At 39.2% G+C, this 19,960-nt stretch overlaps 1 protein-coding gene across 1 annotated transcript in view; it reads right to left on the bottom strand.

Moving 5' to 3' along the window:
* NELL1 (neural EGFL like 1) overlaps positions 1–19,960 on the bottom strand; it is a 300,108-nt gene that overhangs the window by 101,929 nt on the left and 178,219 nt on the right. Inside the window, exon 14 of the mRNA XM_075712408.1 lies at positions 14,718–14,840. Coding sequence (XP_075568523.1) covers positions 14,718–14,840 — 123 coding nt within the window. The remainder of the gene's footprint in view (positions 1–14,717; positions 14,841–19,960) is intronic.

Genomic DNA, 19,960 nt, shown 5'->3' with positions numbered 1-19,960 from the left:
CGCCAATATGAGACACATGAATGCAACCTATGACACTTAGAGCAATCAGTCCTGTGGAGCATTTCAGCATTGCAGTATGCTACAAATAAACAGTGGTAAGTGTCAGAAGAGCACATGTATTCTTTAAATGGCACAAACAAATTCTTAATGAAAATGCTTTTTCTCATGATACCTGCACAATTCCATGAGCAGTAACAGCTTAAGCTCTTGCAGCAAATGCAATTTTCAATGCAAGAACAAACTATCTGTCCTCTTATATACTGCCTCATTAACATGTGCCTAGCATGCCTACCTAGAACAAACGGGAGCCTGACTAGACCTGTCTGCTATGACCTAGGAGACAGTTTACAAGGTTTATCAGAGTCACAGTGTCAGAAAGAACATTAAGGTTTAAATAACAATATCTATATTCAGATGGAAATACGCTATGCCAGGTTTGCTAACATTAAGCTCAGTCACATTCTATAGCACAGTTTATTTGCACTGAAGGCCAGCATATTTCTCACTGACTGCTAGAACACAGCACTATAAGAGATTTTGAAGCCTATACAAAAATCACAGTTCAGAGCTTTGAAGCACATCATAAAAGTACCTGAAATTATATTTCAAGATGTATATCATACTTGGGTTTAATGCGTAATCTTCAGTTTTAAGTACTCATCACAAAGAAACACTGCTTACAAATTTCTGGCATCTACCTTTATCAGTGACAGTTAATTACATTTGTTTTCATGCATCTGATTTTATGCATTAGGTATAATTTACTGTATCGCTAGGTATAACTCTCCCAGTAGACATCCAGACCAACAGGAACGGTAATATAAGCGATACATAAAGGGAAAACACATAGGAAAAGATCCAAAAAAGCACTCGCATGCCTCAAATGCAATGTGGACAGAATTTAGGTAACAACATCTAAAAATGCCATTCAGCACTCTTCCTTGGCTCTTCTCTCCATCCTACTCACCGAGCCCCATTAGAGATCATAGAATATCTCACGTTGGAAGGGACCCATAAGGACCATCGAGTCCAACTCCCTGCCCCTTGCAGGACGACCTGAAACTAAACTATATGACTAAGAGCGTCGTCCAGATGCTCCTTCAACTCTGACAGGCACCTGTGTTTTGCACAGAAGCCTTGAGACACTGCATAAACCTTTGGCACAGAATGAAGTGCTGTCAGCTGGAATAAGTGGAAAACAAGCTGCCTCAGCCTGTGTGGGACTCCCAACCCCACTGCCCTCATGCCCATGTGCCCTAAGAGCCTGCCAGGGAGTCCCACAGAAAGCACTGACTTCCACAAAAATCCTCCAGCCTGAAGCCATGCAGGTCCATGTGAATGGGGGCGAGGGGGACATGCCATCACCAATGCCCTGCGTGATTGTCTGCTGCTGAAGCGCTTGTCCAGGAGTTGGGGAAGTGTGAGGGTTAAATGCTCCTTCACTCTAAAAGAAATGAAACCCAGCTCTCTGCTGCTTTAAAAAAAAAAAAACCAAAAACACAAAAACAAAAAAAACCCTGCGGCAAGGGAAGCAAGAGAGGTTTCCCATCTTTATCCATCTCATCCCACAACTGAACACATGGGAAACACGGGAGCAGAAAAGCAAGCACCAGGACGCGTAACTCCCTGTGTTGCTGGTTACAGCAAGCGGCCCTAAGATGGGAAGTGTATTGCCTGTCTTCTACTCCAGCTGTGTGCAGGTGCTTTTTTCTTTCTTTTTCTTTCAGCCAATGAACATTTAATGCAACGGGTACAAATACTCAGTGGATCAAACCTTAACATCTGAGCTATTTCTAAATTCCAGTGCTTTTACAGCAGTAAAAGAATAAATAAATAATGGAGCACTCAAAACCACTTGGCAATAACCATTAGCAACCGCTTACAGATTCCCACTCATTTTTATTTTGTCTTTGACTACTTCTCTGTGATGTCACTGAACATTAGTTTCTAAATCTTCTTCTAAGCCCACTCTATTTGCCGAGGATTCAGAGATAAGTGATAGGCGGACGTGGCTATTCGGTTATCCTTTCTTCAGATACGATGAATTCAACCTCCGATGAATTCAACCTCCCCTTGATACCCACAGCAAAAGATGAATGCTTACTGTCTGTGTTTATTCTAACCTGTGTGATGTAAACACAGCAAAGCATATTCAGCATGAAACTAAAAAACTAAGTGCCTAATTATGTAAGTAGTCTCATTGGAGTCAATCACTTACTTTTAGTTAGACACATACCTTGCTCAGTCAGGTCTAAAATTACCACATTAAGAATTTTCTCACTTGCCTCTCTCCAAAGGCTAAGGGAATACTGCGCTGTGCATGCAGGACTGATTTGATTACCTCAATCTTTTATTGGGAAATAACGTATGTCATGGCAATGTCAGACGACTATTGTTTCCTTTGTTCTGTTCAGGAGGAGGAAATAATAGGCGTCAGGAAAGCAGTACAACCATGTGTCTCAGTAATAAAAGTGGCGTATTAATGAGCATCCGTAAACCATTATAATTAATGCAGGGGAATGGATATTGCCTGCTTAAACTCTGCAAGTATTCTAATAGCTCCACACCCAACTGCCATTTTATTCCATCCCAGGGCTTTCCACTCACAGCAGCTCCTTCAACAAAGCCATCAGACACTGTGAAATCATATGCTCAGGGGAATGGGTGGATACATTTTAATAGTACAAGTGACAGTTGAGAACAGTTATCCAGTCTGTTCATCAGTGGCAGCAAATGCATCCCATAATCTATGGGAGGCATATACTTATACCCTTGAGGCTACAACATAATTACAGGCTACAGAGGAAGATGGATAAGATGGACGTGCACAAAGATATGGACGTGTATGGCTTTTATTTTTTTTTTAAACAACAAAGGTACATTTGTGAATTTTACATCATTTTAGAATTTTGAGCCCTGCTTGATATGCCTGTGTAGCACGTAGCCTTCAAATAAATAGTCGGTTTTGAAGTTTAACTTCAAAAATCCAGCCTGACAATTCACGTCTTTAGGCACACAAGCAAAAAAAAAAAAAAAAAAGAAAACTGCAAGCACCATCAAGGTGACACACTAAGACGCTTGAGTATTTATCGGCAGAATAACAACATAGGTCAGGCAGCTCTGGCCCTTCAGGAATACCTAAATAAAAACTCTTACTTTTTATGACATACAAATTGTTCATTTTCACTCTTGGATGACTGAATTTTAAATCACGTTGAAAAGTGGGACCCCTTCAATTCCCACTTCTACTTGGTTTACTTTAACTTCTAATTCCCTCTGCGCTTAATGTGTTCTAAGCTATTTTAATTCACATTCTTCTCGTAGTTCGTGTACTGAATTCACCTAATAATTCATTTTGATGATACGATCTTCAAAGCACCATTTGGGGTTTTTTTTCAGTAGGTTCTGGAATAGATTCTTTTTCACTGCAACATTTCTTTCAGGTACCATTCGCAGTACACTGTTTAAGCTTGCTATTAGTCTTGTACTTAGCATATGCTCGCTTAGCATAGCCACATTTATTATTTTTATCGTTGAACACTTTAGATAAGAACTCTATACACACACAGGGGTGCCTCAACTTTTCAGCATGTTGCAGAGGCTAAAACACCAGCACCACTGTGAAACAGTTGAACTGGAGAATCCTTCCAGATAAAAATATGCAAATTGTCCCATCAAACATCCTGCATGGCTTCCAGATTTGCCATTCCCAGTGCTCAAGAAATAAATGCAACCTCCAAAACTAGAAAGCCAACCAGCCTAACTCATGCAAACAAAGTAAGCGATACCAACATGCAGGGCAATCCAAGTTTTCCTTTACTATAAAATACCATTTTCAGTACTGTGGTCAAGTAACTATTTGTAATTAAGTTTTTCCTGTGCTGGATACCTACCAGAAGCTGCATTGCAGCAAAAAAATCCATCTGTTTCTCAAAATAAGTAACAGGTAGGGTTTGTTTGGGTTTTTTTTTTTTCTTCTTTTTTTAAGACTCTCCTTTGTCCCTGGGCCCCCACTTTGACACAGAGATTTGCAGGATACGCCTTTTGCCATGTCTCCGAATCATCTCAGTTTGTAAATGTTTAATCACACCCTCTTAATATTCTTCCAGCATTCACCACGTTTCACAATGGTGCACGAGCCAGACCAAGGCAGGAGAGGACAAAGCCACAGAGATGCAAGCGGGGGAACAGAGGGAAAGGGAAGACAACGAGGACTGCAGGAGCTGCAGAGAGGAAAGTCAACTGTAACAGACTTGCCTGGGAACCTGGAACTGAACCCCTTTTCCCACATCCTCCTCCAACGGCAAGACCACAAAGAGTAACATCATCCTCCCCAAGTCATGGAAAAATGTGAGAGTGAGCGAGCTACAGGCCCTTCCTGAAAACCTGGACAAATGCTTGAACAACTCAACCGCCACACCACACGGACACCGGAGGGCTAAAGTAAAAGTGGCTAAGGTACATTTTCACTCCATTGCAATCATTTGATAAGAACCATATAGATTGGTTTGTGAAGGACCTGGTAACATCCTAAATTCAGTACAGATATTGGGACAGTAGCTAATAGGAACAGGGTCACACAACGAACAACAAAAATAATAAACACTGAATACCTACTTTCAGGACTTCATCTCTTTCACTGATTGATCTCTCTACACTGTGCACTGAATGAGGCAGAGGGATCAAAAAAACCCCCACAACACCTGTGATTTTCTCAGTAAGGACTGTATTTCAGCAGTGGTTGCAAGGGACTTAAGATTGAATAGGTGACCTAAATTTTAAGTATCCCCAAATGCTTGATTTTGGAGTCTTAATGTTTCTTTTGGTTTGATTCCCTTAAGTATTTTAAAAATACTTTTGATAGTTTCTGTGGAGAAATCACAGCCCAATGGTTTAGGAACAGACCTGTCAGTCTGGTAACAGAGTTTGAATTCTGGATCAGGTACTGACTGCATGTGTCACGTTTGACAAATCACTTTATGTTTTTACCTTGGTTTACTGTAGCGTGGGGAAATTCATAGGAACAGGAGGCTGAAAGAAGTTTTCTGGCTGGAGTCTATTCCACTGCTATGGTAAAGAACAGCCCCACAAACCACCTTTGAAAATCTTAGTGACCCCTTTGTACAAATAAAAAAAATACATAAATAAATGGCTAATACTATCCTTACCCAAAAGGGGTTACTGTAATAAAAATCTCAGCCAGAAGAGAACATAAAAATAAATCAACTAGGTCATTCCAGAGGGCCTACCAGGCCAGCATCCTCTCTCTGACTACAGCCCATAATGGCAAAGAACAAGGGAAAGAACAGGGCAAGGGCCTGGTGACACTTCCTAAGGATTCCCCATGACCTTCCTCAGACCAAAGACTGTGCACCCACTGGTTGGGATTTTCTTCTGTTATGATGTGCAGCGGCTTTTTCAATCCGTCTAGCCTCCTCACCACCCTGTGACCAAGGGTTCTCCAGATTAATTATGTGCCGTGTGAAAAAGTACTTCCTTCTGCGTTGGGGTGACAGTGCAGTAGTACTACTGTTGCCAAAAACAGTAACTGCAATGCTCTTATTTTACATTTGGGCAAGGTGTTTATATTCAGTTTTCAATATTGTTTGGTTATTTTCTACATGGAGTAGAAGGAATTTCATGGTTTTGGCATCCTCTTGCCTTCTAATGTGCCTGTTCCATATACATTAATCCTGAAATGGTTGCACACTGTAACTGATTTCACAAGAGAGAGAGCTCTGTGCTGCTACTGCACTCCTATTGCAGCACAGAATCAAGCCCACGCTGCAACAGGCTTTGTGCAGCAATATATTAATGATGCTCTTATTGAACTGATATTTTTTCATGGTGGGTGGGGAAAAAGTACTTTATTCCAAATAATTGCATGGTAAGCTCCCAGGGCAGGCTAGGAGAGTCACAGATCTAAATAGATTGGGTTCCACACATCGTAAGAATTACAAGTTTAAAGCAGGCAGTACTGCAGACCAAAAGACTCACCGTGATGTCTATTGCTCTACTGTCAAAAAAATAGCAGAGCATAGCAGATGAGTTCTTTGAATGAAGGGCGTGTTTGAGGACTTGATAAGTTTTCTTTCTTCCTGTAGTATTAAAATCTAAAATTTGAACAAAAAAGTACTAATTTGGGTAACATGAATGAACCATTCTAGTAGCATTAGAAAGTTTCTTCTTGACTTTAGAAGGCTCTGGATTGGGCTTCTCAAGGGGTTCTGTGACAGAGACCTGGGAGGTGATACACCTGCTGCAAACAAAAAGAGTTACTGATTGAGATGGCCTCGAGCAGAGTGTAGAAAATAAACACAATGTATGGTGCAGACATTAAATATAAGGTAAAAACTTCACATTTTTGCTTTTATTAACTACTCTTTTAAAAGAGAAAGCAATGAATATTGAAATAGTCCCGTGTTCCTACACAACTCAGTTTTACTGCCCAGGAGATCATGGGGAACATATCTGTTAACTTGTCATCAACCTTGTAATTCTTTTGTACGTGCCTTATAGTACCTTGGTCCTAGAGTGAACTGCTGATTCTAAACAAACCAAGGTAAATCAAAGCAATAGGAGACAACAAGCAACTGAGTCAATGAGAGAATCTCCGGTTCAGGATCTGAACCTAGGAACCCTCATAAACATTTATGAGTAGGTCTGCTGAGCCCTTTGGTCTTACTCATACAAGCAGAAAAACCTGTCAGGTAACATTTTAAAATATTTCACTTGCAGTTAACTACAGCATTTCCTTCCTTTTATACAGATACAACAGTTTCTCTGGACTGGACCACTTCCTCAGCAAGCATAGATCAGTGCTATACTGTCTTTAAATCAGCTATAAATCTAGAGCAGTGAGACAATCTGTGACAGCAAAGAGATCAAGATCTGGATTCTGACAAGTTAAATTAATCATGGTTTTTAAATGATCTATTTCCATAACTGATGTGTGTTCTAACTCATCTTGAACAATCTCACACACAGAACAGGATCCAACCAGCAGGAAATATTGTGCCTTTAAAGAGGCTGTAAAATTGGACCGCATAGTGGTGGATATGTATAGCTTAGCTCCTAATACAAAAATAATTACACCTGAATTTCAACATCTCACATGACTAAATCTAGGTGATGATGTTTTAAGGACAAGAAAAAAAATTATCATAAATCATTTTAATTTAATCAAAATTATTTTAAATTGTTACGGTCCAAAACCAAACCAAGAACAACATTAGAACCAAAGGAGCTTAAAATCTATGTGGCAAATAATTTACAAAGGGAGTTTATACAACTCAAAAACCAATACACAAACATAGCAATTACAATGAACGTACCACACTTGATAACTATCTAATCATGAACAAAAATACTAAGATTCTTACATTAAAACTTCAAAAACACTACTAATACAGTGGATCTGGGACTACAGAAAATTTACTGGCTTCAATCACACTGTCTTGATTCTGAGTCCAACCATGCTAGTTTTAGAATGAAAAATCTGTAAGAATTCTAATTGCACTGTTGTATATCTGTATATTGGTTTTAGATTATTAAATCACTTACAAATGCTTCACCCCAAAAGTATGATTATCCAGTGTCTTACACTTGCCATGGTATTTCCCACATGCGCCATGACACCAAAGCGTATGTGAATGCACCTATCTGCTTTTGCAGTGATTTATTCACTACATATTAGGTATAAGAAACCTACACAAAGCTCAAGACTGTGAGGAATGAAGATGAGAATCTCAATGAGTCAAAACTCCTATATTCTTTCATGAGACTTGTGAATATTACAGCAAAACAGCAATTAAAGCCGTGATAATGTGCATCAACCATTCAAAGCCTTACAGCTACAAAAATCGGAGGCTATGGGGAAAGACTTGTTTGTTCCTTTCCACTTTAGTCTTGGCCTACATATTATTCATAACACACTCCAACGCTCCATAAAGGCTTTCAACTCCACCCCCAACAGACACACGTACATGCAAAAAACATAAACCTAAGTGGCAGTTAGTCACCTTACAGTGATCCGATATGCTTTAATATCAAGATATCAGCATGTCTGACTGTCTCACATTGCTGGCATTTAAAGTTAATCTACCTTAGCATTGCTGATGTCAGCGTAACAGGGACACAAAAAAAAGCAGACAACCCAGCACAGAAATAACCCAAAAGACTGATTTTTTTTTTTTCTTTCGTTCTTCTTTAGCTCTTACTAAAAATACTCTTGAGTATTTTTCATGGCAGGTGAAATTTCATAACAGATGAAAGTTTCTTTGTCTTCAGGCATCTATTTACTACACCATCACTATACTGCCTACACATTGGAAGATACACAAATTCTTTCATGGACACATCTTTCAGATTATTAAATATATTTCAGACTAAGAATTACTTTAAAAAATACCTGCTTGGAAACAAAGACGAAAACTGCAACGAAAGAAAGCTCTCAGACTGCCATTTGTTAAAGCATCCAGTTACAATTGGTGACTATAACAGTGTAAAATAGGCCAACTTACTGATTTACATCAAACAGAAGCAATTTTCAAGCCTGCGATGTACTCTCGTCATCAGTAAACATTCTGAGTGTATTATGAATAAAGACTCCATATGAATATTCCCATTACCTTATAAGAGTTCAAAATCTGGTCATTTTTCATATCGGGTTCCCAGTAAGTTATTCATGAAGTGACCAGTAAGTTCATCAGCAACAGCCACACTCCCAAAAACACCCTCCAAGGCAAATATATACAAAGAACCACAGTACAATTAAGAAACTAATCTGGACTTCCAGATTACACCAGAACTGAGCCACGTAAAAGTAATGGCTTTCATCTTTAGGACTCCACCATACACTGAGTTGTAAGCCCTTAAGTGTCTCCTGTGAAATGCTGCAGAAGAATGCGGGGGGGGGAGGGAATCATATTCTATACTCTGGCAGAAATAAACCATTCTACAGCCTGAATACTAATTAGAATAAACACCGTTTTGATTTTTATTTCACAATACCTGATGTTTCTCTGCCCAGGCATCAGTCATATTGCACACATTTGCTTTAAGGTTTATGACTGTAACTAAATCCACCTCATTTAATCATTCCAATAAATCTGCAACTCAGTAGAAACCACTAAATGAGATATTAATAGCACATTAAATTTACCTGTTAGACAGACTGTACAAGTAAAATATATTAGTACAATGAAAAATATTTGCACTTGTTTAAGTGCCAGACTTCTGTTCATTCCCCAATACAGAGATACATGAAACAAAAAAGATTAGCAAACACACCTTGTCCACGTTTCGGAAGAATTGCCCCTGTTTAACCATCTGAGTATATTCAAGGCCACTTCTATTTTTCTGATAACATATAAGGACTTCTATGGGCAGAATTTATACTTTAAAACAAACATTTGGAACAAAACACCAAGAGCTGGGACAAGGCTCGTATACTACATCTAGGTCTCCTTGCACAAAAGAAGACAACTGCTTGCAACAAAACCTTGATGGTGACTTGCACATTGTTCATGCTGAAAAGTCAGATCTATAGCCCCTACAAAATCTGGTGGGTGAGGTTTTGTTTAAGGCATTTAATCCCAAATGTCACCAATTATTTTAGGAAACCTGCTGATGTTTCAACATACCTTGGTTCCTTTCTGTGACTTCAGTCAGTGGTACAAGGCATGAGCTCTACAATAAACTTCTGATAAACTGTAGAACTGTACATCCTACGGCAAATATTCTCTAGCTTCCACCTCGCTAAGGTAAAGCTGATGGTGGAGCACGAGGTCCTTTATGTTTTAACAAATGGCACACCCCACTTCAGCATGTCAATTCTACAGCATGCAGTGCAAGGCCGACAAATGGAACTGGAACTAGAACTTATCAAGACAAAAAGCAGAGAGAGATGTTTTCCCTGCACACATTTTCCAGCCTCCCAGATTCAAGCCCTGCCAAGATTTCACACAGTAACACTGCAACAGTACACACACCAAGAGGCTCTATAGTCTAAATGTGGTATTTATCTCTGTATTCGAGATCCCTGGTTCTTCAGCTAGAGTAATGACTGAGTTTTACTTATTTTATACACAACAGAGTTTTACTCTCGCACACACAACCTTGTCTATAGGTGATGGGTTATTCATAAACCTGGTTGTCCTAGAAAACTAAGACTTGTTTCATCTAACCATCGCCACTCAACACCGATTTCCCACAAGGTCCATCCTTACGGGCACACTGCAAAGTGCTGTGTTGTACCAGACAGTCATTTGCCCACCACACCTTTTTTTTTTTCCCCACCTTTTTTTTTTTTTAAACTAGAACATTCAGTTGCTAAACCAATTTTTATCACCTTTCCTTTCTACCCTAAGTTAATTGCCTCTATGCTGCACTGTTAAATCCTATCCTGAGGTTTAGTGAAATTGCTACAATTGTCCTTATTTCACACCCTCACCTATGAATTCTATAATTCATTTACAAAATTCCAGTAAACAGGCATGGCATGAGTCTCCCGTTACCCACCTACAACTTCTTCTATTTCCTGAATCACTCATAGTTCTTTTGAATTTTTTCAAAGTTTCCTTCACAGAAAAGAGCAACTTAACAAATGTGTAGATTCAGAATCTCTCTCTATTCAACAAGTTATACCTCTGTCCTCTGCCTTTAATGCTTTAATTTCTTCCAGCACAGATTTCCCTATTTTATTTTTCATTTTCTGAAAAACTCCTAAGATAAAATCTATCTGGTTCTGGGTCCAGCAACCCTGACAAATGTACTAACGGTGATGGCACAGCATTGTCCTGCCTTGTCATTTCAGCTCCCCTCAGCCTCATTCTCTTCTGATCTATTGCCAAAATTTCAGTGTCTTTCTGAGGTGCTAAAGCCCACTTCTTACAGTGAAATCAAGAGCATCCTGTCTTGGTTTTGGCTGGGATAGAGTTAATTTTCTTCCTAGCAGGCACAGTGCTGTGTTTTGGATTTAGGATGAGAAGAATGCTGACAACACGCTGATGTTTTAGTTGTTGCTGAGTACTGCTGATGCCAGTCAAGGACTTTTCAGCTTCCCATGCTCTGCCAGGGGCACAAGGAGCTGGAAGGGGGCACAGCCGGAGTAGTTGACCCAAACTGCCCAAAGGGCTATTCCATACCATATGGCATCATGCTCAGTATAGAAACTGGGGGGGGTTGGCCGGGGGGCAGCGATCGCTGCTCGGGGATGGGATGGGCATCGGTGGGTGGTGAGTGGCTGCATCCCTTGGTTTTCCTGGGTTCTGTTCCTCTCTTTTTGTTGTTGATGTTTTCATTACAATTTATTATTATCATTACTATTTTAGTTCAATTATTAAACATTTCTTATCTCAACCCACGAGTTTTCTCACTTTTCCGATTCTCTCCGCCATCCCACCGGGCAGGAGCAGGGGTGAGCAAGCAGCTGGGTTGTGCTTAGCTGCCAGCTGGGCTTGAACCACGACGCGCTCAGAGGAAGTAAGTCTTATCTGTCTCTACTCCATTATATAGTCTCACTGTCTATACATGGGTAACTATGTATTTATAAAGATTTGCTTGTGTTCATCTCCACTTGTCCTTCCATTTTCATGCCACTTCCACTACAGCAGTATCTATTTTAATGCAGAAGTGCATTTGGTCTCGGTCTGTGTCCTTTTCCACCACCTTCCTTCATGACAGTTTCCACATCTAGTTTGACACAATCCAGTCCTTAATTACATAGTCTAGTCTACCACATTTACAGTAAAACAATTCCTTGTGCATGAAATTTATTTTTCTACTCAAGAAGTGTGACAGCCTGATTATACAGATTTTTATTTTTAAAAATATTTGCTTTCCTCTTCAACATTTGTTTTTATGTCTAAACCCCCAGCAATCATAATATTCATATCCAGATTATATGTCCATTTTATTTTACCATACTTTTCACAAAAAATGCAAACATCACGAATTCCTGCCAGAGTAATTTCATTATACTTACCAGTAGTTCGCCATGCAATTTAATTTAACTACACATACGTTTTCTTTTCTAAAGTACAAATAACAGTATTCTGGGTTTTTTATAAAGGCTATCACAGTGTTCTCCAGTAAAGTCAAAGAGGAACGTTACTCTGATTTTTTTTTTTTATAACATTGTTAAAATAGATTGTTGAAATAGATTGTAAAATCAGGCACAAAGCCAGTCCTTTTCTTTCATCACAAAATTATAATCTCTCTATTTATGGTTCTGCTGGACAATATTAGTAAGATTTCTTATTGAACTACAGAGATGTTATTTCAGTAGTAGTTGGAACAACCATTTTGTGTATGTATACGTCCATAACATGTAAACATTTATAAAGCACTTACAGATGACTCAAGGAGAAATGTTTATCGTATCTTCAGACAGTATTACGTTAAACTTATCACCTTGGCCTATATCAATCTTTCCCAATTTATATCTCCTGAAGATAAACCCCCCAAATTGTTACAACATAAGCAGTTTATAGTTGTCCTGACACGTTCACATCTCTCCTTCCTTGTGCCAACCCTAGCACTCGTGCAATGAAACCTATGTGGCTGGTAACTGGTAATTTTTCTGTTATCTGCTCATTTTTAGCCAGATTCCACTCACAACGTATCACCGTTAAACTTGGTAGGAAAAAAAAGGGCAAAAGTGATATTTCTGGGTAGAAACCATGGGTAGAATGGGAACATTTTTTAAGTTAGCTGTCCAAACTTGTCAAAAATCTCAGGTGACCACAGAACCACAGGCTGAGAAACTCAGACCACTACTTTACATGGAGTGTTTTACTATTTACTAAAACGCACACAGTTCTAATATAAGCCAGTTTGCAGTAGTAACTACCTATGTAGTGACAGATTATTCTTATCCCTAGTGACTTTATTAATTATTAGACTGCAAACCACTTTCCTATAACCTCCAGTTTTCTTTTCAATTTATGCTTCCCAATCAGAATATAAGAACGCACTTTGTTTCCTCTGTTTCCACGTACACCTATCTCAACAAGGCAACTATAACTACATTCACGTGTACAATTCAAGGCATACTAAAAAATATACATAATATATATTTTATCCACAACTCAGATTTCAACAGAACTTTGAGGGTAAAAACACTATTCAATTTCTCCAGTGCAATTTCATTACTTCAACATTACTAGGTTAATAAACATGCAGTAGGAGTTTCGCTTTGAGTTTTTGGCACGCTGAACCAAATATCCAGGTGTGCAAATGAAGAAAACCAGTGTGTAAACATGATTTTTATGAACTAATCCAAACATCCCTGTTTCAAAGAAATAAGATTAAGGGTTTGTCTTGTTGTATTACCCTCAGGAAAAAAAACAAACAAACAAACAAACAAACAAAAAAAAAAAAACCAAAAGAAAAGAACCCCCAGCAAACAAACAAAAAACCACCAAACAAACAGAGACAGGCTGTTCACTCAGGCTTCCCTGAGACTATAGTTGCCTATGCTGCAATTTACATTCACTGTAATCAAAGACTGACAACATACTACAAGTTCTCCCCAGTATCACCTCTTCATCTTCAATATAGACAGACCAAGGTTCAACTTGCCCACTATTTTCGTAACATTTTTGTATTCCTTCTTAAATCCTTACAAACCATTTTACAGTTTTCAAGTACAGGGATGCTCTTGTGCAGATGGACAGTACCCAAAGAAAGTCATATCAAAAAGCAATCAGATGGCATATGCTAATTCAGCAGTTGACAGGCTAATCTTGGTGAAGAACTTCAGCTTGAAACAAGAACGACATCAATCTTCATTCTCCTTTAAGGAATTGCTTGGCCAATTTACAGCATTCTGGAAAATTAATATCCAGCCTTTTGTGCCCCCAAACTACGTACAGAATATTTTACCCAGCATACACCTCAATTTCAATAGTTATCATTTCAAAAAAATTAAAAGTTAGTTTTCCATTATTGCAATTCTGTTTAGCAAGTCAGAAAGTCTACAATCCCAGACAAGACAAAAAAAATAGCTTTTTATGGGACAAATATAATTCACAAACACGAGTTACAACTCAACAGTACTTCATGACACAGTCCTCACTAAGCCAACTAGTTAATACATTCCCTCCTCTGTCTTTACAGAACATATTTGCTTTTCTTCTTCTACAGGAAGAAAACCAAAAAACCCACCCTCAATAAATGATTTGTCACTTCACAGAAACCATGGCTGGCTATCAGTATTTCTTGTTTACATAACTGAGAAACTTTCAAATTACACTTTTAAAGGTAAGGATTAAAAAAAAAAAAAAAATCCCTTTTCTGATGTGAGTAGTCAAAGGACAACCGTATTACATTAGCATAAAAGACAGTTATCCTAATTTAAAAGGCATCTGATGAAATTTTAAAAGCCAAAAGGTGATAGCACATACCATCCAGAGTTTATAAAACAATGAACATCACTTAAAGGCTGAACGATACTAGCTCTAATGACAGTATTCGGTGACAGTAAATGAAAAGTACTTTCCTTCTAGCATTCCAAAAATATTTCCCTCTTGCTGAGGAGTTATGCACAAATCAATTCCCATCATCTCCATGCATACCCTGTTTGCCAGATGATACATCTTACAGCGAATCATTGACAGAATGCAGCCATCACAAGTTACCAGAACGTAGGTGACTGTCAGGAAATATTAATAGAGTCTGCCACTCTTACGGTGTTTCTAGAGTAACAGACTTACCTCGGCAGATGGTCCCGTTCCCCACATATCCAGGTTTGCAGGTGCAGCTATGTCCCCTGACAGTGTTAGTACAGATTGCATTCTCATCACAGTTATGCTGTTCACTGCCACACTCATCATGCTCTACAAGGGGGGAAAAGAAAAAAGAAAAAAAAAAATTACAAGAGAGACACAGCTTTTCAGCGTGATGATGTGGCATTTGAAAACCAACTGGAATAACAAGGTTCCCACAATGGCTGAACGCTGGGAGTTTGGTGTGGGAGTCAGCTGTGGGTCTGCTTCAATTACGAGACTCAACAACATGTGCATGGTGACAGTAGGTTATTTAGGTACAAAAACAGGAAAAAAAAAAAAAGAAGAAAAGAATCAGTAAGGAGGCAAGGTATGGCTGTGACAAAATCCCACGAAGAAGATTATCGCAGAAGAGTATCTGCTGTGAAGACTAACCTTCACATCACTGCCCATCACCAACAGTAATAAGCATAAATACAAAGTAAGTGAACACAAGAGGGGGGCCCTAACAGCACACCCTTTAAATACACAGTTCAGTTGTCACAGCCACTTGCTCTAATGCATGCTGAGCTGAATCTCTCTCTAATAGCATGTAATAACATTTTACATTTTTAGAGTACCATTCATACCACCGAACCCCAAAGAGGCTTCCAGGCAAATGGGCCATATTTTGCTTTCATCCTGCAACTCTAACCGCTGCCACTGAGTCTAATTTGCTGCAGCTCCTGCACTTTACTCTCCTGCTACATTTTGTTCTACTAAAGCATCAGTTAGAGGTGGCGAGCTACCTGACCCTGAAGTTACTCTCTTCTTCCTGCAATTACTAGGAGCTTCCCTCATGCAGTAGGGATTGCAAAAAGAAAACCTGAATATTTTACACCTTTGCACTGGTGGATTTACAGTTTTCTTCAGTGGAATCAAGAGGATACAATGAAATCTCCTAAAACCATACAAAGGATAATAGCCATAATCAAAAACCAGAATCTGGAACCCTTCTCGGTAGTCGTCTTTTATGCAACTGCAGTCATCAGGCTAGTATCCATATCCTGAGAGGTAAAAGGTATCCCTTTCTGGAATCAAGGATTTGCTTAAATATACCAGTGAATAAGGGGTGTTCAAAGGACTACAGACTAAATTTAGCCTTCTATAGTCCACAGAGAGAGATAGTTCCTCTAAAACATGAGCAAAATACTCGGTTTTACAGATAATGAATTAACGCCTTTGGGAGATCCTCTCCACTGAGAGCAACAGGATCACAGGCTTCACCAAGCTAAAGTTAACCTCTGCGATGCCCTCACTTTACCAAATTATAGAATGACAGCCGATTTCAAGATAACTCAAGACACATGGAGATTTGAATGGTGGATTCCAAGGAACCCTCCAAACCAAATACTTCTGGAACACCGCTGATAACTATTTGCAGAACATATATCCAGCATATGTTTTCTATTTTTCAAATACATTTGACAGCAAAATGATATGGATTGCAACCATTTTCTTTTAAAGAGCATCAAGCAATATATCACTCGCTCACTCTTTGCTTTTAGCAAGAATCTCTCATACACACGCGCTCAATAGTGTCTGGCTCTAGCTGATAAATTCAGGCTTGCATTTATACTTGTTAGTTTATGGTGGTCCCTAGCTCTGCTCAGTAATTCCCTTCAGCTCCTTTCCAATTTTCAGACACCTTACATATTCTGAATGCTAGGCTTCTTCAAGGGCCGCCTGTTCTCTCCTTCCTCTCTTAAGAAACTGTACCACAGCCTGATTCTTGCCACTCTGATCTCATGGTGCTCAGACTGCTGGGTCAGACACAAAAAGCCTCGAGCTACCCTCCAAGGAAGTGTTTAGCAGGCAGCTGAAGTTGAACGATGCTTTCTTTTAAAAGAGCCAGCCTCTCCTGAATCTCTCACTCCTCTTACTACTTTTATTAGTTATTGCCATTAGCTTTCATGTATTCGTATTCAAACTATAATGAGAATGCCTTGTGATAGGCTCATGTACACACAAGAACATTCCTACTCAAACAACTGCTAAAATTAGTTGATTAACTTCTCAGCACTTCAAGTATAACCAAAAAATTTCCCAGTGGTAACATATGTGTTTTGCCAAAATACACAAGCGATTATACTGTGCTATGTTGTTCTAGGACTTTGACAATGTAAATCATTGCGTTTACCACTCCTGCAGATGTACAGATGCTGGCAATATCAAAAGAGTTAACACGGACAAAGCTGCATTCCCACAGTCAGACTTAAAACAGAAGTCAGCTTTTTCTAAGGAGATATAGTTTGAAGAGTTAGCAACTAATCGGACCATGGGAACCTGCCCTTCATGAGACATCCTGATGCTGCTAGCACAAGGAGCACTAAGGGAACCTCATCTGCATGAGGAATCCCAAGATTTCTTAGCAGCAGTACGGCTGTGATGATGGGAACTTTAAACAAAATTTTCCCTGGTGTAGCGATGTCTATAGATGATGTTGCTACAGGCCTAATAAGAATGAGAAAGCATTGATTTTCTGTCAAGCTACAAAAATCTTTTATTCCAGATGGAAAAATCCTTAAGATTCTGTCAGTAGTGAGTTATCTTGGGCTTCCTTCTTCCTCACAAGAGATCATCCTTTGGAGTACTTGCTGTTCACGTTGGGAAGTGAGCATGGAAGGTGGGTTCATGTTTTGTTTAAACTCAAAGGAGATTATGACTAATTTGCAAAGAACATCGCTTTCTTACACACATCACTTTCCAAAATCTCCTGTTCAAGCACATCAGACAGAACCTGCTTTTGCTTTAATGTTATGGTAAATACTATCTGACTAGATAGCAGTCAAAGCCTGGAAGAGGAGGACACTGAGAAACAAGTGGAAGGAGTCACAACCAGTATCATTTCAAAGCACCAAAGAGGGGAGAGCTGAGACAAAAATCTTGAAGCCATATCTTATTTTGACAATTTCCCTTTCAGCTGAAAATAAGAAGCACAAGAAAGGGGATTCTAAAAGACAAAACCAAAAGTCATTTTTAATTTTTTTTTTTTTAACCACACATATATAATATGTAGATCTAAATAAATATGCTGCCATGCTCAGGAACGAAATTGTCATCATTAAGTTTGATTGAAGTCATCCATCTCTCTGTGACTTCTATTTGTTATACAGTATACACAAAAGGAGCTTATGATCAAAGACCAAAAGAACTGGCAGGTTTACTGATGACAGTACTGTAGGATGCAATTCCCTGACCCAACACTCATTCCCCTGGATTATTAATATCCTTTTCAAGAAACAGGTACCATTTCAGAAGAACAGTTATGACAGCAGCACCATTCTTTGCTTACAGACAAGTTAATTTACAGAGATTTCGTAAATAAGCTATCTCCAGCATCAGTATTTCTGTTACTCAGAAATCCTGCTTATTGCCACCTCTATTCCATGCTCTGTCTTTGATAAAGCCAAAGAGATTGGTTACTTTTTGGTACCTCTGTTTCCCTCTATAAAATGAGAATATTACCAGATTTGTTTTGTTTTGTTAGTATGTGACATTCTTCTGAAATCCTCAAATACTAAAGATTTTGCAGAATATTAAAGGATTCAGTCTTCTATTCCAAAAAAGGAAGAATCAAATACCAACTTCTGGTTTACCTTCTTTATTTATTTTTCCTGCAAGCAAAGACAAGGTATGCAAGGACATCATCTCTGAAGCTTTAGCTCAGCTGTCCCTGTTTCCTAGCCACCAAGCTAGAGCTAAGGCCAGCAAACTACATATTTAAACCTAACATTCTCCTTTTGGATAAAAACCTTCTAGAATTTCCAAAATGAGCTTTTCCAAAATCCTCAAGAGTATCTTTATTTTCTGAGTTCACTTGTAAAGCAATGACTATACAGTTCATTCTTTCCTCAGCCTTTATCTGAGGATAGCCATCAGCCTCCAAAAGCACTTGAAAGATCACTGCTAAGAAATTAGGCATCCTTTTACCAAAAACATCTCTCTGCCACCTGTGTTGTATGACTCTGCAGAATCATGACACCGATCAGCTGTGGGTGTCCTCCATGCATACATTAAGCAATGCTTCAGTTTTGAAGAACTAAGGCCTTTAAAACAAAATCTCTACGGAAGACTTCTATTTGAAAAAGCTGTCACTAGAAAGTCAACCCTGGTTAACTACTTGCCTCAGGCAACTGAAATTGCATCAACTTGAACAGAAGTCCACTCTGATAGCACTACGGGCCTGGGAGCGCTGGTGTTTATACGTGGGTAGTGTTACACGACGGTGCGTGCACGGTGGTTGAAGATAAGTATTGTAGTTATCTCTGCTTTGTTCACAGGCGACCTAATAAAAGTAAGTTTATCTTGATAATTAGAATACTCAGAAGCTATCTGACAGAATTTGTTTCACTATTACATGGCCTTACAGAGATAACAATCACATAAAAAGCGAAGTTAATTCACCAGAAAATAGTTTCAAGTAGATGGTTAGTTGCACATGCTATTATAAGAAGCACCAATGCATCCCACAAATCGCAGAAAACCACCTTACACCAAAACACAGGCTGGGCTGTAAGCACATTGATATTAGGGCACACACAGTATCTCCTTTTTCCTGAAATCCCAGAGAAGAAACTAGTTACAGTACAACGGGAAAACACAGACCGTTTCCTGTTAAAGTCTCAATAACACGAAATTAATAAGAAATTGCTGAAATAAGCACAATTACCAGACCGCCGTGGAGAGAGCTGTGACTACACTGCATCCCCCCGTGCTGGCGTGTGCGCTCGAGGCAGACAGACCCCAGCCAAGCAAAAAGCACACCACAAACTTCTGCAACGTCAGCAGCCAACATCTACTGTGTACATCCGTAAAAAAACAACGGTCGACTAATACCTGAGGCAGCAGGAGACCAGGAACACAGCTAAACTCCACACCTGCCAACAGAACGTTCGCTATAAAAGGTGAAGGTCAAGCCTCTGCTAATAGCTGTATTAGCTACACCTTCAGCAACAGCAGACTATTCAGTCATGATGCATTTCAGCTGTGAAGCCACTGGCTTAAATTGTAAACGGACCTTTAGCTTTCTTCAAAACATAGGTACCTATTTAGGCTAATGAAGTTAAAGCATCTGCAGGTTGTAGCAGCTCCTGCACACGTCAAATGAGCAAGCATTCCAGTTGCTCCACCATTACTACGTAACCCTGCTGGCGGCTGCTCACTTCAGTGTGAAGTATAAATAAGAATAT

This window comes from Pelecanus crispus, chromosome 6 (assembly GCF_030463565.1).
Source record: "Pelecanus crispus isolate bPelCri1 chromosome 6, bPelCri1.pri, whole genome shotgun sequence".
Lineage (NCBI taxonomy): Eukaryota > Metazoa > Chordata > Aves > Pelecaniformes > Pelecanidae > Pelecanus > Pelecanus crispus.
This window is presented reverse-complemented; position numbering and strand designations above follow the sequence as displayed.